Source organism: Esox lucius, chromosome 2 (assembly GCF_011004845.1).
Source record: "Esox lucius isolate fEsoLuc1 chromosome 2, fEsoLuc1.pri, whole genome shotgun sequence".
Lineage (NCBI taxonomy): Eukaryota > Metazoa > Chordata > Actinopteri > Esociformes > Esocidae > Esox > Esox lucius.
The window spans coordinates 23,726,323-23,750,898 of NC_047570.1; the positions used below are offsets into that span (position 1 = coordinate 23,726,323).

At 38.7% G+C, this 24,576-nt stretch overlaps 3 protein-coding genes across 10 annotated transcripts in view; 2 read left to right on the forward strand and 1 right to left on the reverse strand.

Moving 5' to 3' along the window:
* lsm14ab (LSM14A mRNA processing body assembly factor b) lies at positions 1–15,445 on the forward strand. Of its 5 annotated transcripts, none has more exons than XM_010896595.4 (10): positions 1–323; positions 2,287–2,450; positions 3,370–3,514; positions 5,179–5,388; positions 5,558–5,632; positions 7,003–7,059; positions 8,970–9,149; positions 10,412–10,583; positions 10,653–10,932; positions 11,445–15,445. In XM_010896595.4, exons 1-10 carry the CDS (start codon positions 203–205, stop codon positions 11,466–11,468), a joined length of 1,428 nt encoding a protein of 475 aa, XP_010894897.1. In that variant the 5' UTR covers positions 1–202; the 3' UTR covers positions 11,469–15,445. The 5 variants fall into 5 exon arrangements, with proteins under 5 accessions (XP_010894897.1, XP_010894898.1, XP_010894899.1 ...); XM_010896596.4 differs by having other exon boundaries at positions 11,448–15,445; XM_010896597.4 differs by having other exon boundaries at positions 5,179–5,367.
* Positions 15,446–17,936: 2,491 nt separating this feature from the next.
* ss18l2 (ss18, like 2) lies at positions 17,937–22,515 on the forward strand. The gene is given in 4 exon segments (NM_001304061.1): positions 17,937–18,121; positions 20,293–20,369; positions 20,782–20,863; positions 21,570–22,515. Coding segments are annotated over 4 exon segments (300 nt in total). The 5' UTR covers positions 17,937–18,052; the 3' UTR covers positions 21,642–22,515.
* The window catches only part of garre1 (granule associated Rac and RHOG effector 1), a 41,441-nt gene continuing 39,376 nt past the window's right edge, over positions 22,512–24,576 (reverse strand). For all 4 annotated transcript variants that reach the window (XM_010896592.3, XM_020054668.3, XM_010896593.5 and 1 more), the window contains exon 14: positions 22,512–24,492. In XM_010896592.3, coding sequence (XP_010894894.1) covers positions 24,175–24,492 — 318 coding nt within the window. In that variant the 3' untranslated portion in view covers positions 22,512–24,174. The remainder of the gene's footprint in view (positions 24,493–24,576) is intronic.

A 24,576-nucleotide genomic window follows, 5' to 3' on the forward strand; every position in this document is an offset into this window, starting at 1 on the left:
ATTTCCCACCATTCTCTGCGGATTGGCAAGCAATATGAAATCGGCCATGTCGTGGTGCTAGCAAGTTGGTGGAAGAACGAACAAGATATTTGCTTTGTTAGAAGTGTATAAACAGAACGAAATAAAGTAGTTTTATAGTAGCCAGATACATTTAACCTTTAACTTTGTCTTTGCATACAGTCCAACAAAAAAGAAAGACAGCATGAGTGGAGGGACGCCCTACATCGGGAGTAAAATTAGCCTAATCTCCAAGGCCGAGATTCGCTATGAAGGAATTTTATACACCATTGACACAGAAAATTCGACTGTTGCTCTCGCTAAAGGTAGGAGTAAAACGTTTAACCATTGGTTAATTAGGCAGACAAATTAAACTCCTCACGTGTTACTGTACTAATAACGATAATGGAGTCCATGGATTTAGTCTGTCACTGTCAAATTGATTACAATGCCCGCTAGTTAGTTAGCGTAGCTAGCACAAGTAGCATCTAACTAGCTAACATTGGCATTGCCGAATGCTTGCCTTTATCGTGCTTGTCAGGCGTACTAAATATATATTTCTCCAGTTAATTAGCTAACTAGTTTCAGTGAAAATCAAGTTTGTGGCCTTTTTCGTTCATTTAGTTTTTCTAGGTAGTGAGTAACTTTACTGTACTATAGTGTATGAGCGAAGTACAAAGGCAGCTAACTAGCCAGGTTGTTGTTATATAGCTAAGCCAATACAAAAGGCGAACTTAACCCATTTTGTATAGTAGGTGCTGTACTGTAATTAACGGGATTACAGTAACTAGTTTAATAGCGGTTATTGAGGCGATTGAACTTCGGATCTAGAATTTATAGGAATAAGTCATTATTGCTAGAAAGTGTAAGTTGTTATGATATTGCTAACCGGTTAGCAACCCCGTCCTATTGTCTTTTTTGCCTGGCATCTCACCCCACGTTCACGCCATGTCGGAGTGACCGGAGAGAGAATTTCTGATTCAGAATGACTTTTGAGAGTTACTGTAATAATGTGCTTGTAACTCTAAAGTAATGCAAGAACCTAGGTCGAACTTAACAGCTGCCTTGCTAGTCGGACATAAATGCTAACGTTAGACAACTTTTTTTTCTTCAGATAACGAACGTAATTACAATAAATTAAAGTATTAAATTAAATATTGTTTTGCGGTTTTTAAAATATCTATCAAAGTTGATTCCATGTGACGTGTATTGCTATTCCAATCGTGCGTGACGTCAGTTTCTACGTAGAAGTCGAGATTTCGTCACACGAGTTTCCTAATTGGGACTTTCATTTTACAACTAGCTATGCCCAAGGTCGCAATTACCAATTTCCAACTTAACTCAAATGTGCGGTCTGGATTATGCATTCACTTATTATTGCACAAAACATTTGCATATATAAACACAATAACTATCGTTCCTGAGTTTGTCAATAAGTCCCACGTTTGAATTAGTGATGTTGAATACATGGTACACAAATTGTCACATTCCTAGTACAGTGCATTCACGGTTTTCCATACAGATTTACACCAACTGCGGCGTTCAAACAAGGCTACGACGACAACCAACCTAACTATAGTTAATGTGAAATCATCAAAATGCGGGGCTTTAAGTGTGGAACCTTTAAATGCTTAATTGACATGGAAATGGAACAATAGTATTTGAGAAACTGGGCCCTCGACGCTGTACGGTATATGGTGAGTCATGATATTCCGTACAGCGCTTGTCATGTGACTAACGGTGTTCGGTACAGTGTTTTGTCACCCGTATTTTAGGACCTCTATCGTGAATGAAGACATATTTAACCACATAACTTAAAATGAAACATATTTATTCTCATTATACAAATAATTTTGTGATCAGGGCATCTAACCGCCAAATCTGTGCCTACCTAGTACTAAAGTAGGTAGTAGCCTACACTGCAGTTTGACAGCATGACAACAAGCAGTATTTATGAAATCCTATGGGGAAAAAAGTTGTAGGTGCCGCATGGAAAAAATTGGGTTTGCCACAAAACACGTCTCCCCCTTCCTCCGTAGCTTTTCCTTCCTCTCTGCCATTATTTCAAAGAAACCGGTCAGTTTCTTGTAGTGAAACTGCAAATATTTGCTCTGATTTAGTTGGAAATTGTAAAAAATTCAACTTAATTGGGGTTTTCAAATCATATTTAACTTGATAGAATGCATTTTGTATTGACATACCATGACTGTACGGAACATCGTGACTTGAGTGCACTGTACCACTTTCCTCTCAATAGTGACTTTCTGTCATGTGTATTTACCTCAACAGTCCGCTCCTTTGGCACGGAAGATCGTCCCACTGACAGGCCAATTCCACCACGGGATGAGGTCTTTGAGTACATCATCTTCAGAGGGAGTGACATCAAGGACCTGACTGTTTGTGAGCCACCTAAAGCCACCAGCTCCCTGCCTCAGGACCCTGCCATTGTCCAGGTATACAGGCCATTGCTTGGGCCCTATCAGAATCCAGTAGTTTAAGACATTCATGTTCTTTACCATGTATGCCCATGCTATTATTATGTTAAGGACTGCCAATGCTTTGGTCAGTAAAAATCATGCCATATTTTTTTTTTTTTTTAATGCACACAGAGCCTTGAAGTATTCAGGTCCTTGACCAATTGCAGTATTTCTAAATTGCAAATGCTATTTTAAAAGGTGCTTTAATGTTTTAAAACACTGAAATGCCAAATCAGTTATTGTAAGGTGAAGTTGGTTTGATGTTTGGAAATATTTGTAAGAAGAATCAACAACTGAAATGTTGCTTGCATAAGTATTCTACCCCTGTGCGGTGGAAGTTCCCGGAACTGCTGTAACAAGAACCTGCTGTAAACCTGAGGGTTAGGAGGAAATGACCCTTCAGCTGGACGAGGATCCCAAGCACATGCCAGAGCAACCTCAGAGGGACTTCAACGGTCAAAGTCCTGATCTCAGTCCTATTGAGAATCTGTGGCACGCTTTCAAATTGCAGTCAACAAGTGTTGTCAAACTGACCAGAAAGCATGGAAACAATCTACCTGGAGGACTGGGTCAAAATGTAACAAAACACACCAAAATCAGACATGGTGTGCCAAACTGGTAATTACTTACCCCAAAATAATTAAAACTGTTATTGCAGCGAAAGGTGTCTCCACCAAATAAATGTGTGGGGGCTGTATAGTGTGCAAGCAACATTTCTGTTATTTTCCAACATAAAGCCAATGTCGCAATACAATAATTGAATAGTTGATTGTAATCAACATTTCTAATTCAGTAATGAAAACTTCTCTGTTGGCTGTATACTTATCAGACTCGTGACCAGCCTGACCCATTGTATGTCAGTAATAAGGTGAATAATGTCTATTTTATTCCCCAGTCTTCTCTTGGATCCACCAATGCCCCACCCCAATCATTCCAGTCCGTGGGGTCCTATGCTTCCTTCAGTAGGGCACCTGGTCCTCCCTACAGCCAGTTCAACCCTAGTCCCCTGGTGCCCCAGCAATTTGGAGCTGTTGGTGGAGGTCTGTAAATTGATCTATTTGATACATAATTCTATTATCCTTAAGGTATTAGAGAGGATTTTATTTCATACTTTATTGTCAATGTGATAGTAAAGGCCTCTTGCTTTGTCCTGCCTCTCAATGTCAGTAAATTTTTGGTTCTGTGATGTGTTTTGCATGTGATAATAGTAGAAGGCTGCATTTGTTGTGTAGGCCTGAGAGATGTCTGGATTTACACAGGATTTACACAGGATTTACACAGCTTGTCCAAACCTCGCCGATATTGAAGAGGCGTGAGCGTTGTATACACGGGTCAATTGGTGGAATAACGCAATGTATTATTAACAAATTAGTTACTTTTTACAGCTTTAAGAAGTTATCTTTACATCAGACATTATACAGCCTACTCATTCTAAAACATTTAAAACAAATAATTAAACAGGAGTAGGACTTATCTGTCTTGCATTATGGGCAGGTCTTGGTAGCTTAAACGGAGCATTCTATTCAATTCGCATATACATATAATAATCAGACATACATTTTATCTTTTTAAAAAGCTATTGACCATAGAATTTATTTGTTAATTTGTAGACTAGTTGGGACATTTCTTTTTCCTTGATGCTAATTTCTGACTGTTTCACTCAGTCATATACTGCTATTATGCTAAATGATAAAATAGAGAAAGACACTGTTTTCCTTGGTGGGAAGGAGTGTGCTTTTAGCCACACAGCTTAAGCGGAGCAGTCTCTTAATGACTAAGTGAGTGACTGACTACCCCTTGTTAAATAGCGTAGTGGTTAGAGAGGCAGACTCTCAGGCAGGGGACCAGTGTTCGAGCCTCGGGGCAGTCAGAGCAAATTATGCATTAGTATTTGTTCAGGGTAGACAAAAACTTTGCTGGCCACAACTTTCAGAAGCTACTTTATAGTACACCTAAAATAAAATTATTATAGTCCACGTTATTTCAGCAAAAATGTAATGGCTGAAATAAAAGTTGCATTCCTGCTGTTTAAGTAGTGTAATTGTTAAAGACAGTTTGCCACATAGAAATGCATGTATCGTAACCAGCCAGGGACAACAACATTCATCCTTTCTAATCGCGGACAAGCTGAACTAGGCTTGCCTGGTTCTTTTTCTGGTTTGGCAGTTCTTCTGTTTCAGACTGAAAGATAAAGGTGTGCCAGTAGTCTAGAACAAAGCCAGTTGCAGAAAATGCCAGATTTATTTTGAAGCATTATAAAGAATGGGGCCTAATTGTTTTATCTTTTGTTAGTTTATAGGCAAAACATAATTTGCTAATTATAATGCATTATTCAAGGTTTGTAATAAGCTCTTCAACATGAAGTTTAAACTATCATGGTGTGTTCTGAAACATATGGTTAATTCCAGGGTTTGTTTGGCAGTAAGTGCTTTTCAAAATCAGTTAAACCCTGCATTAGGCAAATAGTCCAACTACCATATATTATATATATTTTTTAACATGATACATATAGCAAATAGGGTAATAAGGGAGTGGATCGTTTGGCATGTTACCCTGATTGGTGCTCATTGTGCTGCACGCTCCTGTTCAAATGTAGTAAAACATTGTATTTGACATTAGTGTCATTTTCAATGGCTGTTAAGCATTGTCGATAAACGTTTACCCAGCCTTATTATTTTAGTTACACATCTGCCTTATCCTTTAGGTCATACCAGTCCCCAGCTGGACCCTTTGAGAAAGAGCCCCTCTCTGGATCAGGCAGTACAGACTGCCCCCCCCTCTGCCCATGCTGGCTCTGCACCAGTGGGACAAAGGAGCTCAGCTGGCCCGCCAGCCAGGCCCATCACTACCCAGAGCAACCAGAAGCCTACAGATGTCCTAGAACAGAGGAGGGGTGAGGTTACCGGAGGAGGGGGTGGGTTGTGGCCAGGCATGGCCTGCACCTCAATACACCGCTGTCGCAGACTCCTACACTTCACCTGTTTTGATAAACCGGATGTGTTTTTAATTTAGGAAACATTTGTACGTAGTAGACTAATTGAAGAAAATAATGGACAGTTTTGCTTTTTTACTTTTCGTTTTAGGCCCAGAAGTTCAGAAAATTCCCAGACAAGATTCTGAGCAAGGTGGTGTTGACAGTCGGAATAACCGACAAGTTGGTGAGTTGCTTCTAATGAAACTACCAGTGTACAGTTAAAGCCTTTTTGAAGACCTGTGCCAGAGCTTGCCCATAGCAATTCAAGTTAGTTAGTAAATAGTAGTTGTAGAGTCCATATAAAACATGAACTAAGTGTACCAATTTAGCCCATGGGTGTTCCAAATAAGCCCATCTCCATAGGTAGTTTAACAGTGATATTCAGGTTTTATAAAAACATGGTATTTGTCAACTTTAATGCTGATGCCATGATCCAGCATTAACAGCGAATGCTTGCTAACATGCGCTGCTTGGCTGTAAACAAATACCCATTAAGCTTAACTGCACTGACCTCTTTAAAGAGCAAACAATGGCAAACTCCTTTTAGATTTTGCTTATCTTGCAGAACCTTCTTCCTCTCCAAAATGGCTCCAAATCGTGTTCTCTTCGTGTGTAGTTGTCTGTGTTGGCAATTAGCCATGTATATTTTGTAGCAAACTGTCTTTTTACTTCACTTTGAAGTGTTCCCATACCAGGGTTTTTCCTGGCTGAAAATTTGTCAAAGGTGGTACCCTAACCCCTGCTTCCCCACGCTCACCGGACTCCCCTCTGTGGTATACTTTAGAATATCTGGCCACTTGAAAAATTAAACGATTAGTGTTTTATCTGCCCTGTTGTCCATGTCCACTTGAGTGGCTAATACACTTTACAATGTCCTCCCTAATTCAATAGCAACCAAAAACGGGCAATACATCTATTGTTTACATATCAATGTTACATTTGTTGTTTTTATATATATATATACACCTAAAGGATTATTAGGAACACCATACTAATACTGTGTTTGACCCCCTTTCGCCTTTTGAACTGCCTTAATTCTACATGGCATTATTTAACAAGGTGCTGAAAGCATTCTTTAGAAATGTTGGCCCATATTGATAGGATAGCATCTTGCAGTTGATGGAGATTTGTGGGATGCACATCCAGGGCACGAAGCTCCCGTTCCACCACATCCCAAAGATGCTCTATTGGGTTGAGATCTGGTGACTGTGGGGGCCATTTCAGTACAGTGAACTCATTGTCATGTTCAAGAAACCAATTTGAAATGATTCGAGCTTTGTGACATGGTGCATTATCCTGCTGGAAGTAGCCATCAGAGGATGGGTACATGGTGGTCAAAAAGGGATGGACATGGTCAGAAACAATGCTCAGGTAGGTCGTGGCATTTAAACGATGCCCAATTGGCACTAAGGGGCCTAAAGTGTGCCAAGAAAACATCCCCCACACCATTACACCACCACCACCAGCCTGCACAGTGGTAACAAGGCATGATGGATCCATGTTCTCATTCTGTTTACGCCAAATTCTGACTCTACCATCTGAATGTCTCAACAGAAATCGAGACTCATCAGGCCAGGCAACATTGTTCCAGTCTTCAACTGTCCAATTTTGGTGAGCTCGTGCAAATTGTAGCCTCTTTTTCCTATTTGGTCTTCTGCTGTTGTAGCCCATCCGCCTCAAGGTTGTGCGTGTTGTGGCTTCACAAATGCTTTGCTGCATACCTCGGTTGTAACGAGTGGTTATTTCAGTCAAAGTTGCTCTTCTATCAGCTTCAATCAGTCGGCCCATTCTCCTCTGACCTCTAGCATCAACAAGGCATTTTCACCCACAGGACTGCCACATACTGGATGTTTTTCCCTTTTCACACCATTCTTTGTAAACCCTAGAAATGGTTGTGCGTGAAAATCCCAGTAACTGAGCAGATTGTGAAATACTCAGACCAGCCCGTCTGGCACCAACAACCATGCCACGCTCAAAATTGCTTAAATCACCTTTCTTTCCCATTCTGACATTCAGTTTGGAGTTCAGGAGATTGTCTTGACCAGGACCACACCCCTAAATGCATTGAAGCAACTGCCATGTGATTGGTTGATTAGATAATTGCATTAATGAGAAATTGAACAGGTGTTCCTAAAAATCCTTTCGGTGAGTGTTTGTGTGTTTGATTTTACCCTCGTGTTTTTTTTGTCCAGGACTAGTGGACATTTTATTGTATTTAAGTGCATCCAGCCTATAGTTTCTGCTTGGCTATTTTCCTAAGCCCCTAAACACATTAGCGCCACAATGTTTCTAGTACACAGAGCATATCATTCCTTATGTCTGAGCCACCCGAAAACATTTAGCCATTGAGCATCAAAACTGTTTATTTGAAGATATAGGAATCACATATATAAAAAAGGAAATTAAATCACTCAAGCTTTATAATTAATCACAGTCAATGTCATTGTCTGTTTCCGTTATGCTATGTTCTTGTTAATTTAACTTAATGCATTAAAAATGCATCAGAGCTGTAGGCCTGTATATTACAGCTTTGTTGCATTGTTTTCCTCCCCCATCCTTGCCTTCACGGCACATCATTTATCCCCTTCTCTCGACTTCCTTCAGCTGTAGGCTACTTGGCCATGCTGCTTGCACTTGCACCAGCATCTTCAAGTTCATTTATTTTAAGGTGTGAATTAAAAAAAATATTTTGACATGTTTGGGTGTTAAATAAAACTGGGTTCCACTTGTATTTCCGACGTTTCTCATCTCCGACGTCAGGACCAGTAAAGTCCCGTATGCAAGGTTGCCAAATCATTGACAGTTAACTGTGAAATTTGCGCACTGTCCAAGCCCATTACAAATAGCCCAATTTTGGGGGAAACCTATCCATGCGGCAACACTGCCAATATGAAAAGTTTCCTCCTACGGTCACATGCACTGCAGTATATTGCTGATAGGCTATTTAGCATATCAGCGCAAAATTATGTTTCACCATGCGGACACAGAGGTAGTGCGAGATTTTTGGAAGGCGGCCGCCTTTCAGTTTTATATGCAGGAAAATCCCTGCATACTTGATTAATTACTTTTCAAAGGAAATATTTATATTGATTAAGTGTTTTTCATTTATACTTTGCTCTGGGAAGTCATTTTTACGCAAGTGTACCCTTTAAGCCCACCTGAAAAGTGATATTGCCTAATAAATGATCAGTGTATTACAATACATTTAATTTAACAGTCAAATAAGACCAAATGTATTGGAAAAAAGGGGTTATCTTTGCTTGACATCTAGCATGTTGTTACAGGACAGTAAGATAAGTAGATACTGTATTGGTTATAATGTGGTGTGGGCACTTGCTCAAACTCATCTTTTCATTTGGTGACAAATAATATAAAACATTTTATTAAAATAGAAAATATATGAAAAGTTTGATTATCTGGAGATCCTCTACACAAGTTTTTCTGCAACTTCTAAACTGAGCTTCAGGAAGTAGTACTTTACATCCATGGCTGCTTTGTGACCCGACATCCTTTCTTTCCAGCCGGTGGTCCTCCCCCTCAGAGACGGGGTCGTGGAGGGGGTCATCGGGGCAGAGGCCGCTTCAACCCACACAGGGACGGCCCAATGAAGTTTGATCAAGACTTTGACTTTGAGACTGCCAATGCCCAGTTTAACAAGGAGGAGATTGATAAAGAATTCCAGAACAAACTCAAACTGAAAGGTATTATTGGTCGTAATGCAAATTAACGGACTGTGCATGTTCGGCCAAGAAGGGGCTTATTGTCAACTATAGCAGTATTACAAAGTCCTTTCATTACTTATTCTCTGTTATTGATTTCTTGAAAGTCCTTTAAATGCAAGACATGTTTCCAAAAGTGTGGCAACTATTTTATTTTTTTAAAAAGCTCTCCTACTTTTTCAAGAGCAGTAGCATTGGGTGATGGGCTTTGGTGAATGCCTTAGCTACTCCACTGATTTGGGAGTTGGTATTGGTTAGCAAGTCTGTTGTAGACAGAACTTGAAATATACAGTAGTTCTCAAAAACCTGCATGATGTTGGCCCCCAGTCAACTCAAAACTTCGGCAAAATAGGTTCAATTGTTTGTGCTCTGTTTTTGCAGTTACAATTTGTTTGTGCTTCTATAATTTTTTTTCAATATTAATGCATAGATTATAGGTCATTCTGCCCCCCAACATGCTCAAAATTCCCCCTAAATAGTCTTGTTTGTTTGGACTGTTAGGTTTTGTTTCGTGCTGGTTTGGATTTTTAAAATTAGGCATTTAATTATAGGTGGGGACATCGCCCCCAAACCGCTCCAAATTGACGCAAAATAGGCACACTCGTTTGTGCTCTGTTAGTGCTCGTAAAAGTTTTTTTTTGCATCTGTCTAACCGATACAGTTGCAGTTGTAATGACAGAGCTATAGTGGAAAGAAAGAGTAAAGCCAATGAATTATCCAGAAGTAATGTAGGTTATGTACCAAAAACCTACAAAACTGTTACCGGCACAAATGATTGAGTCTATTTTGGGTGATTTTGGAGCATGTTGGGGGGCTGAGTGACCTGTACAAGTTTATTTAATAACTAAAAACTGACAGCAGCTCAAACTACTTTTAATGGCACAAATGGAGCACAAAGGATTAAGCCTATTTTGCCAACGTTTTGCATTGGGTATGGGGCCAACTTCACATAGGTCTCAAAATTATTCACCCCTTGGACATTTCCACTTTTTGTTTTAATGTTAATTTGGAGTTTTTGCCACTTCTTAATAATGTGCATGTCAAAGTGAAAAATATGTTCTTCTTATTTAAAAATTATATTTTTTAACAAAATATAACAAATATTTGACCAGTCCTTAAGGAACTCAATTGTGTGAGATTTGAGGGGTGTCTGGCCATGTACTTCCCGCTTCAGGATGTGAAATTCAAATTGACATTCACTGGGCCATTTAAACTGTTTTAAACACCATTTAATTGTCTCATAGATGATAAGCCTGAGAAACAAGAGAAGACTCTTAACGGAGATGAGAAAGCAGATTGTGGAGTTGAGACCCAGGGCAGTGAAGTCAGTGCTGAGGAAGAGGAACCAGTGGTGGTCAATGTTTACTATGACAAGACGAAGTCCTTCTTTGACAACATTTCTTCTGATGATACAAGGTAATCTGAAAGCATTTCAATTAGATTAGGTTATGCTTTGGTATTAACAATCTTGTTTTATCTTTACAGGAAAGCTGCTGAGCGATCTGGAAGTTTAGGATTCCCAAGGAGGCAGACGTGGGCTGAGGAGAGAAGAATGAATTCTGAGACCTTTGGCATCCCACTGAGGCACAACCGAGGACGCGGTGGTTTCAGAGGAGGTCGTGGTGGCGTGGGATTCCGTGGGGGGCGAGGACGTTCCATGAGCCGAGGTTCCTTTGGACCTCCCCATGGAGCCCCACCTGGCTTTAGGGGTGGATTCCGAGGCAGCAGCAGAGGTGGCCGGGAGTTTGCTGAATATGAATACAGGGTAAATTACTCTGTGCTATTTCTTTAATCTGATTCCCAGACACATCTCCTCAAATGCAAAGTGGAACATTGTGTTGAACTTGGCCCCCATTAATCAGTTAGAAAGTTGTGAGACTGTTGCATATCAAGTTGCTGGTTAAGGCTTGGAGAGATGATGGGCCAGTGTTTGTCAACATTATCAAGCAACTGCTTTTTCAAGCACTTGTAATTTCTGTAACACACTGAGATTCATGGCAAGAAGCTGCCAGCGAAAGCATTTTGCAGTTGTCATGCATTGCTCCCATAAAAGCCAACTTAGAATAGTTAATGTCCCAGGCTTATGTTGTTACAGTATGTTCAATAGCTGGGGGACAATGTTACAACACATGTAAAATGTTCAGCTATTTATGTTATTCCAAACTTAAAGAACAAAACACTTTGGACATGTAAAGTAACTCATAGCCTAATATAATGCAAGTCTATGAAATGCATGATCCGTGTACAGGAGTCTTAACATATTTTGCTTTCTTCCAGAAGGATAACAAAGTGGCTGCATAGTGTACCAGAGGGAAGGATCCCGAAGAATTGTAGTTCTTCATGACCCAGAAAATTAGTTTTGGTCTTTACTTCGTGCAAAAAAGAATGAAGATTTAATCTGTAAAAATTGTCACCAGCACTGGGGTAGACTGATTGATTTCAAAGGGTGTAAATGCAGCTTCTTTACCCATTTCTTTTTTTTTCAATTTTTTTTTTTTCAAAAATACTACTACAGAATGTTTTTGAAAATTCAAGTGTTTGATATTTTACAGTAGTCAGAGGGACAAGAACCTGTGTAAATACAGTACTTCAGTGGAATTATTCAGTATTTTTTTCATCTATTTGATTTAATTTCTTTCTAAAACTGTATTTGATAATGTTCTGTTGTGTAAAGATGTATGCAGAAGCCCGCTGATACTGTGATAAGATCACTGAAAATAGCTTTATTTTTTGGGATATATCCTGTAATGTACCTTAGGGAGCACCAAAATCATTTACATACCTGGTTGTTCTTTTTTTTTTATATATATATACATCTATATACACCATACCAGTCAAATGTTTGTAAACGCCTACACATTCAAAGGTATTTATTCATAATATTTTCCACACTGTAGAATAATAGTGAGGCCATCGTAACTATGAAATAACGCATGGAATCATCTGCTAAACAGAAAAGGGTTGAACAGATCAAAATACAATATATTTTTGATTCTTCAAAGTATCCACTCTTTGCATTGATGACAGCTTTGCACACTCTCTCAATCATAATGATGTTGTCACCTGGAATGCTTTTCCAACAGTCTTGAAAGAGTTCCCAATTATGTTGAGCACTTTTTTCTCTGCGGTCCAAGTCATCCCAAACCATCTCAATTAGGTTGAGGTTGGGTGATGCACAACCATCCCTCTCCTTGGTCAAATTGCCCTCACGCTGCCTGGAGGTGTGATTTGAGTTATCCTGTTAAAAAACAAATGATAATCCTACCCAGCGTTAACCAGATTGAATGGCGTACTGCAGAATGCTAGGGTAGCCATGCTTGTTGAGTGCCTTTAATTTTAAATAAGTCAGTGTCACCAGCAAAGCACCCCCACAACATCACACTTCCTCCATGCTTCATTGTGGGAACCACACATGCAGAGATCATTCATTCACTGACTCTGTCTCACAGCAGTTGAAACCAAAAACTTCACATTTGGACTCATCAGACCAAAGGGCTCATTTCCACCAGTCTAATGTGCATTTCTCTTGTTTCTTGGCCCAAGTGAGTCTCTTACTCTTAATGTCGGTGTGGTTTAGTAATGTCCTCATGACAGCCGGTTTCATCATAGCGCTTGATGGTTATGTGACTGCACTTTAAGAAACTTTCTGGAAATCTTCTGCATGGACTGACCTTAATTTCTTTAAGTAATAATGGACTATTGTTTCTGTATTTGAGCTGTTCTTGCCATTATAATGGGCCACTGCAGCACAGACATAATGATGGTCTTCTCTATACCAGTCGTACCTTGTCACCCTCCTTATATCCACCATGCAATGCATTAAGATATAGTTCCACAAAAGTACTTTTAATAAGGCAATCCTGTTAACTGAAATGCATTCCATGTGACTTTTTCATGAAGCTGGTTGAGACAATGCAAAGAGGCCGCAAAAGCTGTTAACAAACCAAAGGTTGCTACTTTGAAGAATTGCATTATATATGTTTAAAACACATTGTTACTGAATAATTCCATGTGTTATTTCAGAGTGTTGATGTCTTCACTATTATACAATCTGGAAAACCGTATAATCATGAAGAAGAAATACCCTGCAATGAGCAGGTGTCCCAACCTTTGACTGGTTCTGTGTGTGTGTGTATATGTATATATATTGTCCCCTAGTCTACATATCTTTGTAGCCATGTATTCTATATTTTGATGTTCTGGTGTATATTGCCAAGTTATTTTAGTCAAACTCCTTTGTGTTCTTTAGGTACATCAAGTTGTGGTTTACGTCATAGGCTCATTTTGATTTTTGGATGCTGTGGAGATCCTGTTTCAAGTGAAGTTAATCAATTCAACCTTTATCAAAAGCCTCAAGATACAGAGTAGGTCAGACATCCAGAAAACACTGGATCGTAATGCTTTTTCACACGTTTAATTTCTGTAGTCTTACTGAATATTGAAAGAATGTATGTAAAGTGGATCACTTCTGCTCCAAAGATGTTCCTTATCTGCCACTTAATTTCTGGTTTTAAAAATGCGTATAAATAGGAATGATGTGATTCAGATCTGTTGCTTGTTTTCTCTGCCTCTAAAAATTACCAATGTTGCTTCCCAAAACCCACTAATACTATTTGCCTAACACGGGTCACTGTTTGCAAGGAGTGCACTCTGTTATGGGTTGTGTTGTGCATATTGTTGATGCACATTTTGGTTTGTTGCGTTGGTGACACTTCCTTTCATGTCATCACTTAGTCAAAAGTGGCATTTCTACTGAATTTGAAGAATCATAGTCATTAGAAGTGGCTATCTAGCTTCTCCATTTACTTAGAGCTTGATTAATAATTTATATAATTGTCATAATTTAACCAGCTGTTAACTGTGGAATAAGAATACTCTCATCGGTGGTGGTGGTGGTGGTGGTGGTGGTGATGATGATGATGATGATGATGATTGCTGACTGGCTTAGGCTGCTGTGTTAGTAGGCTGTGGGACTAGGAGCATTGGGCAAGAAAAGCATTTAAAACTAACTTTTAGTACATTTTTGAAACAGTGTTACAGATGTATGTTAAAAAATATTCTAGCAGACGGCTTTGTGTTCACAGGTGGTCTATTTGACTGCTTGATCTTGTATGGTTTTACGTGTGAAACATGATAATTGAAAAATCTGATGTTCACAACTGAACAGAATAATGTTGCTTCTTTTTGTCAGTTCAATTAATCAAACTTCAGTGGATGTCATTCACTGGCTTTATAGGCAACATACTGATTCTAGAAGTGATTGTCATGAAAGCTTTTCCTGTAAAAAGAACTTGAGTATGGCCTGTCTTGAACTGTATGAATTGCAACAGTCATCAGTAGTAATGTTCATGGTTTATTTATTTTATGTCCAACAACCCAGATTACATTAGGTTTAAAGAAGTTAAAGAATCACTTGATGGATGATGTTTGATTTAAAATAAGTGTAGTGACTGCAGGCCTTAAAACCCATCTACTAATCTTATGGATTCATTCTTTGTAATCAAATTTGTAATAAACCACATTGGTGCCCGAAGCTAGCCATGTTCGCTCCACTTCCCATGCTTCGGGGAGTCTGGGCACTGTCTATTGTCCAGCGTTAGCGGTTTGTAGTATTGTCCATTATTGTGCCCCTTGGCATGATTCAGGTGTTTTGTGTGTTTTTTTTGTTTTTGTTTTTTACTTAAAATGTTAATGGAGTAAAGGGATGTGAATTGGATTTTGAGGTCAGCACAGGTTTGGGTTGAATTTCAGATGTCACTTGTATGTTGGAGTGCCAGAAGGAGGGATACAGTGAGGTTCAAAAGTATTTGGGCAATGACAAGTGTTATTAACTAGTACAAAAGTCACTGTCGCAAATTACTGCTGTATACTTACAGCTAATTTCTAATTTACCTATGATGACAATGTGTTAGATGTACTATTTGAAAACATGTCCAAATAAACCTGATAAAATTATACAAAGTGTTGGGGCAGCTAGTAAAGGAAAAATGATCCATCCCATGTCCAGGTGGACAGGATTGTTGTGGCAGACTGACAATTAATGGCATCCTTGCCTTGATATAAAACACAACAGTGACTGTTCTAGGGTTACAGGGGCCTGGGCAGTTGCAATAGGCCTAGAACTAATTTGAGATTTCAAACCGTACATGCTACCCAAATAAATGCTGTAAAATGTTCAATACATTTGTTACTCCTTGTCTGACCGCATGATGTATTTAGAGTGGGCCACCCTCTTTAGACAGGTTTTTACTCAAGATAAAATAAACAATTGTTCAATAGCCACCTCGTCGTGCTTTTATTATATTGCCAGAGTTGCCTTCATGTGGCCACAGCAAGTAATTTAACGCTTACATTTTACAACTACTTGGTTTACACATTTCTCCACTTAGTAGCCTTCTTTCATGCTTCGCATGTTTCTGAGTTTCCAGGTTTTATGATTACTACCACTACTAAAGCCTTTCATGCTCAGCATGTTTGTGAATTTCCAGGTCTTGTGATTACTACAAAGACGAAAAACTAACATGTGAAGGACAAGTTTGTGTTCCATGAGCTGAAATAAAATCTCAGAAGTAATTATTTCTAGAAAGCATATATGCTTGACTAACCAATTTTTGTTTGCTTTTAAACTCAAGGGATCAGGTGCTGAATCCTTGTGTATAATAGGACAGGTAGAGAAGACCGCACTCTGAATTAAATAATTGTTTTATTGTTGCGCACATCTTATTTTTAGCAAAATTATTGTTCACATCCCTGTTGGTGAGGATTTGTTTTTAGCTAAGGTAGTCCATCTACCTGACAGGTGTAGAAATTCAAGAAGCTGTTTTAAACAGCATGACCATCACATGGATGCACCTGGCAACAAAGGGCCACACAACAAAATGTCACAGATGTTATGAGTTGGCAGTTGGCATGCTGACAGCAGGAATGTCCACCAGGGAGGTGGCCAGAGAATTGACTCAGCAATTCTCTATTATAAACTGCATCTAGCATTTTTAGAGAATCTGATCTGGCTATTTATTCAACACGCCAAACAACTGCAGACCAAAGTGTAACCACCCAGACAGCTGATGAAAATGGGTTTGCACAACCCAATTTACACTCAGGAAGCTTATCTAAGTGTCTATTGTTCTCACTAGGGTTAATAATACAACTATGATCTGCAACTATTCCTAAAAAATATACACCCTGATTTTCGGTCTTGGAAGTAAATCATTTCAGTAAGTAAATCATTACACAAATGTATGGGTGTGTTTTGTGGACTTTAAAATATAAAATATGGATATAGAATTATAACGTACTGTAGGACGTGTCACTTTCATCTGGGTAGTTTTGTTAGATGTGTATGTATATTTAAAAAAATGTAAGGGCATGATACACCTACCACTGCCTACAAGTGCTGTGGAAGCACCGCTTCCATTCATTTCCAATGACTAAGTGGAGTCAATGACAATCTGTGCATTGTCATGCTAAGCAGCTAGATTCTGGCTTGGGAAGCAGGTATCAATTTAAATTAGGCTTTTGCTGGAATCCCTTCCCTTTTGGACAACCAAATTCAATCCCAAATAACTCCAGTGTCTCCTCCATTTCCAGGAAAACTAATGTTCAATCCCTAATCAACATGTAACTGCCACTTCAGAGCAAAATTAACAACAAATGACTGTGGAGGGCACTCCAAAAAAGTGTATAGAACTGCAGAGTGGTCGTAATACGTTAGTGGGGAGAATATTGTAAACTATAGTGTTTAGTAAATAAACACCTATACACTTAGTTTCTAAACGTGATTTTTCAGAATAATTTCAAAACAGATGTAGTCAATTTAACCTCTACATATAGTCATGAAACTATAATGGATTATACTTTTTAAAACACACTTTAATAACCGGATCTCCCTCTGAACATGGGATGTTGAAGAATTCAAACCCAAACAAAAATGTTCTGGTAAACATGCTTGGTTGTGTAACACAGTTCCATGTAAAGGAAGAACTGAAAATAGCAGATCAAGTATTTGCTGATGGAAGCAGGCTTCAGATGGTTATGTTCAAGGTATTAAACTTAACCGAACATGCTGCTAAACCAAGATGCTCCTATAGAATTACTATACAATTTGTGGCTGAGACTTGAACGTGAAAATGTCATTGCACAGATCACTTGTGGACGCTACGTATCCATTGGAAATGAAAGGGAGCGGCGCTTCCACAGCGATTGGTGTATCATGCCTTTAAGAAGCTAGCTATAAACCACAACAGCGAATTCCATAGCGTCTTCCAGTTTCACCTTCAAAATAAAAGTCAATAAGGTAACTTAACACAATTTTTATATATGTCTAAAAATACATTTGAAACATCACACATTTTGGAACGAATATGCCAAGCAATGTTGTTATACAATAATACTTTATAATTATAAGTTGAAAAATAAAACAAATTACTGAGTAACATATTAAAGTAAATGTATAGCTTAACCTAAATATTGTAGTCACTTGAAAAGCAGTATCAGCCTAGTCAGTGCCACTCAAGGAATAAAACTGTCAAGAATTTCATCAAGTATTGGCGTCCTCTCTCTTTTTATAGGTCTTTAAATAGCTAGCCACATTAAGGGTTTGGCTCACTATTTTGCACTGTATTTCAATTTCTATTTACTTTTGTAAATGTTAGAGGGAGGATTCTACCCCTTTAACCTAAAGATTGGCATTTTATTTTGAAGGCGAAACTTGTAGACGATGAGAATGCGTTTACGGTTGTTATGGCTAGGTTCTTGAACGTCATTGTTAGCGCGACAACAGTTCAATAATGGTTTATGGTGCAAAGTGTTCCGAAGAGCAGTCAGTCACCACTATTTTATCTTATTGAGCAGTCACTCTAATTAGCTACCAGTGTGAAATCCAAATGTCTGTTGCCTTCGTACCGAAAAAGCTAAGAGGAAAAGCTCAGATCAACCAAGAAACCATTCAAAGAGTAAGTAGCATGCTAGTAATACTAGTAGTATTAGCAAACATGGTGGTTATGTTATCTAGCACCGCAATGTAACGTTAGCATTTGTCCAACTTGATACAACGATAAATTGTTTTGTTTTAGTACTGTATTCCTGCAAGAACGTAAAACCGGACATAAAATATACGACTTGGACCTGCTCACATTCATTACATGTATACGCAACCCCAGGACGTTGATGCTCAGACTGAGTACTCGCAATTGTTCCCCAATAGTTATCATGCGTTACGTTTCTCGGTTGTGGTTGCTTTGCTTGTTTGGGTCAAATATTAACTTGAGAAATCACTTGTACAGTATATTACACAAATTGGTTCCCAGTTCAAGCCTAAACGACCAGGTGACGATAAAAACAAACCAATTAGTGGTCTAATTAATCAATAAAGTACAAGGTGAAAGTGAAAGCCTGCAGACAGTCGGCCCTCCATGGAGCCGGTTTGACACCTCTGGACTAGAGAGAAACCTAGACTAGCGTCTCATAACTATTTAGAGTAAACACTTAATGTTTGTTATGGTTAATATCTTAATTATTTAGCTGTGCAGCTGGTCAAACTCGAAATGTCAGAAATAATGAACCCAGCTCTATAACATTAGCAAATGTTTTCACATGACCCCAGAACAAACACACACAAAATACCGCTAGGATGTTGGACAGAGTAATTAAAAACGAAAAAAAAAAGTTTCTCAACACCAAGACACAATTTAGTTTTGTCACAATGCGCTACATTACCGAATCGAATTGTATAGCTAAATAGCATAGTATAATAACACCGCATTCGATCGCAATGATGAATTATCTAAAGTACTGGTTCTCAAACTACGCAGTGTACCCCCATAGAAAATTTTATTTTCTGGGTGGTATGCAGTGTAAAAAGAGTAAGAACCATTGCTCTATAGCAACCTAATACCACCAGACAATCAGATTCCTGGGAATATGCATTTAACAGTTGTTTATAGGTAAAATACAATGTTTTTGACAGACCGCATAAGCGGAGCCCGCCCAGAAGCGCTAATGTCTCTTACTGAGTGACTGACTGACCCCTTGTTAAACCGCGTGTTTGGAGACTCGGACCTGAACCCAATAGGTCTCGCCTTCGAATGTCGTCACAGTCAAAGCAACTTATGCTTTAGGATTTGTTGCGGATAGACACAATCTTCGCTGGCTACAACCTTCAGTAGCTACGCAGGCTATGTTGCGCTTATTTCTGGTGGATTTTCGAAGTACGCATCCCTGCATGATTTTTTTTGGGTAATATAGGCTAGATGAAAACCCGTGGGCAGTGAAAGAGTAAGGTTTTCCACGATTCTCTCGTCTTTTCACTTGACGAAAAAGTCAGTTATTGTCACCTATATTGATAGTTACTGTATCAATGTAATTAACGAATGAAAGAAAAACGAAAGTTTTTGTGATTTTGCTAGGTTAAGTGCGAGTAGTAAGTTAGATACTAGTAAGCCTATTACTGGATAATAAGCTGTTAAATATAAAGCGAAATAGTCAAACTTGGTGTGATGTTAATGCGTGACAAATTGATCTGATGTCGAGCTGCTATACCGAAACTGGGCTAACGAATAGCACGGTGGTTTAAAGACACAGACGCTCACGTGGGAGAGCCGAGGTCGAATCCAGTGGGGGCAAATATCATTTAATTGCGGGCCGGCTGAACTTGCCTGGTTTCTATTCTAGTTTTATTGAATGAGTGGCCATATTTAACACTGAACCATGGCCTCGATGTGGCTGTAAACTCACAACCTTTTGATGCAGGATGTTGCTCTGACCACTGATCTAAGAAGCAGCTTGGCATTTTTCTATACAATTTTGCAAGCACCTGTGTTAATTGACGTTTTAGGTATCTGCATATGCCAATCAACATAATTTAATAAAGGCTGGTTCACATTGCTAAGACTCATCATTCACCCAATATTTTTCAAAGAAATGCATAGAAGGGCCAGAGACATTTCCTGTAAACCCCATGTGAACAAACTGAAAGATGTTGTTACATTGTCCCTCATCCAATTTGATCGGTGTTCGGAGTAAAATACCACAAGTCAGGATTTTTCAGTTTTCTTGGGATTACATGTAGTGTCTGTAGCTAAACATCTGCTTTAACAATTTGTTTTTTATATTTTCAAAATTTTAGTTGCTGGATGAAAATGACCAGCTGGTAAGATGCATAATGGAGTACATGCAAAAAGGAAGAGCAGTGGAATGTGTACAGTAAGTTCAAATGAATCAAAACATTTATTGTGACAGCAGTGTTTCCCTTAGAGGGGCGGTATATTCATTTTGTTGAGAAATATTTGTCAAACAGTGTTACTATGGGACATATTCTGGTACAGTAGGTCACACTCCTTATTGTCTAGCAGAACCAGTGTTAACTACAGAAAAGTGTTTTCAAGGCTGGAAACTTGGTGGAAAAGGAGGGGGGTGGTAGGATTCTTCTTTTTGATTGGTCATAAAATGGGAATGTTCTTCCAACTCTTAAATCCATAGTGGGATTACACCAGTGGAAATAATGATTTACATATTATGGGAAGGCTGGATGTAAATCCTGCTGAGGGCTTCCTGCCAGAGTCAGGCATGTCATGTTTTAATTAACAAAATGCTAATTCAATTGTTTTCTTCCCAGATATCAACAGATCCTGCACCGGAATATTGTTTACCTGGGAACCATTGCCGATGCCAGCCCAAACTTGGCTCCAACCACCAATGTATGTGTTCCTCATTCAGTTGCCCCGTTCATACCTGGTATTGGTACATGCATAATTTACTTCGATGTCTTTTATCCACAAAGCGTCTCAGAATTGACAATTTGTATAGCTTTTTTACTCCTACTCTCATTAATACAAATAAAAGCTAAACATGATGTCTGTTTAGTCAGAATTTTACCTAGCTGACAGTTATTTAGAAAACTCCATGAGCTGTCCTTAACACTTCTGCTATGCTCTGTTTGCGTCTCAGCAGCAGTATTGATAGAAACAAGTACTAGTTGTTTAGATAACTTAAATAATCTAGACATTCATGCAGCAGTAACTCATGCAATTACAAATGTTTTTTTAACAAGAAGCAACATTGTGTGGAACCATCATAGAACAACATAGTACATGCCTCCTGTTTTCATTAATGAAAACACATTTCATACACTCTTTAGTCCTAGAACAGTCTTTAACAGGATTCCTAGGACCTTTTCTGAGATGCTTTTTAGGGGGCATATTCTTGATCTTCCACTTACATTAATGAGATCTGATCAGTGTTTTTAAAGTAATCTACAGTTGTTAAGATGAGGCCACAATCAATGTGTACAAGATCAGGACAACAAGTGTATGTAAGCACCAGGTATATAAGGGTCAAGTAACAAGGCAAACTTCAGTAATTGCATTAGTTGTTTGCACGTTAACTCAGTATTCTTCTTTCCAGGTCCCCACTGGAGAGGCATCAACATTGACAGCCCAGAATGGACATAAAGGCTTCACACAAAATGGCCAATAACTTCATCAAAATGTATACATTTGAGTATTTCTGATTACAAAATAAAGTTAGCTATTTTTCTAATTGGGATTTTTCATCTCTTACCTTCAACTGTTGTAATGTGAGCATGTAGAGCTTTATTCCATCTGTACATGTAAAGGGTTACGGATGGTGCAATATGTAAGTGCCCAAACTCTGCCCATCTCTCTAGATAGATGCATGTTCTGGAACCGTGTGCTGGAAGTAATTGTGTACTTCAACAGATCATTGCTGTAAATTAATGAATAGGGAATACTTACTGCTCATATCCCATCATCTCAAATACTGCCTGCCTACTGTATTTCAACTTTGTATTCTGTTCCTGTGTTGTCTTGCACTAGCAGCACCATTACAACCCTGACTGTGTCACTGGAATTCCCATTCCATATGCTTGTGGCTTTATCATGTATTTCCAAAAATATATATATTCATGATATTTCTGGAAAGTTCTGGTTGGTTACATTTTGTTACCAAAACCAACATAGTGTGACCCAGTACTAGTTGGGTGTAGCTAAAACAGGCAGGTGTTATTTACTTCCTTATAGCGATGACTTTGATAACTACTTCATGAAGAAATACCTTTAATTATGGTCAGGCAAAATGGCAATTACCCATGTAACTATTTATGGTGTCCTGGGACAATACAAATTATTAGTCCTGGAAGAGTTTCAGTGAATGTCTATGCTTAGCCCAAGGCCAACTTGTCTTCAATTCTGCTTAACCAAACATGCCACTAGAGGAAGCTAGAAAACTGGATGTAGCCCACTGAGCCTGCCATGCACTCCTATGAAAAAAGAATTGCATATAAGTATGGGTGATAAATTCATGTCACAGAAAATAAAACACATTTAATTGCTAGCTAGTAATTTTTATTATATTTTTTTTTTGCATTGCTGGTACACTTGGAAAGATTCAGTTGCCAGCTCAAAAGAACAATAAGCAACGTAAGCCAAGCAGCCCCCTTATATTCTGTCAGGGTAACATTTTCTTTTTCTGTCGAAGCCACTAGTAAACCATTTTGACAAAAAATGCAAACAGTTACAGTCCAAGGTCTTTTAAGATGTCTTTAAAAAAGGCTGCAACAGTTTGGAAAATAACACAGACAAAGCAACACACCCAATGTTTTGATTGTGCAAAGCACAGAACTATAAAAAGATATATATTTATATGTATATACAGCAAACGATTCTGTAAACATGGTAAGTATGTTAGTTTTCAGAAAACATGGTGTCATGTCATAAATACAGGCAACATTGGCATCAGCAAACATCACAAAGTTAACATTCTGGGCATTTAAACACAGCCCATAGCCATAGAAACTGAAGAAACATGGGCTCAAAAATACCCTACTCACACAATGTTTTAGTGTTTATAATGGCATATTTGGTAACCTTTAGATATACGGTATATGGTGTAGGTAAACTCTGTAGTAAAGAAAGAAATGTGCTTTTCACATCATGGGAAAAAATGTTTTATATGCCTATATTATACTAACATATAGCAATGGGTATAACGTAAGAAAATACAAAAATAAGATTAATACTGTCAATCTTTGTACACGAAAATATTGTATTTTAAAGAAACAAACGATAGGTGTAGGAGTTAGTGTAATTCTGCCAATTAGGGAAAGAAAAGGAAATTAATCCCCTAACAGACTAGGGCTCTTTATTATTGATTGATACAATAATGTCATACTCCTCATTTATCTCTTCAGCACCATTCACCTTCTGAACAACACTTTGGTTGGAAAATAATATTCTGGAAGTGCTATTAATACCAACATGGCACATAGTTGCTGCTTTTTATTATATATTTTTTTTACTCTGTCAGTTGTTGAAAAAGTAGTGTATTTCTTTCAAATTACACCTCTGCAATTATTATAGTGATGCTGAGCCTGCTCAAAGCCTCTTAATAAAAAGAAGTAAATTATTATTTATATTTATTTTTTAATTTACAAGCAATGGAACAGAAGTTATTAGCTGTAGTCCGAGTCGTCATCTTACATGAGATTTGGCAGTTACAGCTATGTAGACACAGTATAATTATAAGAGGAAACCGGAGTGTCTCGTTTAAAGCCCTCCCCTGCACCTTAAAGTCCTCTCTGTAACACATTGACTGCTGCAGAAGCAGTGGATGATGGGCGCACGTCTCAAGCTCTTGTCTGAGGAAACACAGTCAGCGCACAAACTGTCACAGGGAGAGACGCAACCACTGGACTAACTGCTGCCAGCATGACACATGCATTGCTCACAGCTTTTACATGGCAGTTGAAAACCTTTTTAAATTTGGGGCTTTGAAAATGGAAAAATACATACAAAATGTTAGGCCAGTGTGAACAATGCAATGTTGCCTTAAAATACACATTTAGAGAGACTTGTTTTCAATTGACTGGTTATTCCAAAAGGGCAACATTACTAACGGTAACTGATGTTACTAATGGTCTCAGCTGTACTTGCTTCAGTAACAAAGCTACAGGTATTCTATCCTTCCAACAGACTCTTTTGTTTGGTCTGTATCAGTATTGGTGAAGGTAGGAAGGCCTGTGCTCATGTTTAATGGGAAAGGATTTAAAGCCCTTGCTGATGGGTTTGTGCTGCTGCTGTTGTTGTTGCTGGGTGTAGGGAGAGAAGCCAGAGGAGATCCCGGTAGAGGGAGAGCAGTCGCTGGCAGTGGACCATACTGGAGACTGCAACATCTGCATTGAGTCGCTCCATTGGCTGGAGGGGATGTTCATCTGGTACAAGGAAGAACTTGGATTGGGCATGGTGTTGTGTTGGGTGTGAGCAGAGTGCTGCCATGGGGCCTTCGGTGGCCATGTTTTAGTTTTGCTATCCTGTGGAGTAGAATAGATGGAAATAGGAGTTCACCCAAACAATACATTTTGCAAAAGATATTCACACAACATGTTGCATGACGA

Bases quoted from the DNA above. Each gene is read 5' to 3' on its own strand.
- lsm14ab (XM_010896595.4), top strand. From the start codon at position 203: ATGAGTGGAGGGACGCCCTACATCGGGAGTAAAATTAGCCTAATCTCC. The intron at 3,515-5,178 runs GTCTGTAAATTG...CTTATCCTTTAG, and splicing joins ATTTGGAGCTGTTGGTGGAG to GTCATACCAGTCCCCAGCTG. The intron at 7,060-8,969 runs GTGAGCTCGTGC...CTTTCTTTCCAG, and splicing joins TCTTCAACTGTCCAATTTTG to CCGGTGGTCCTCCCCCTCAG.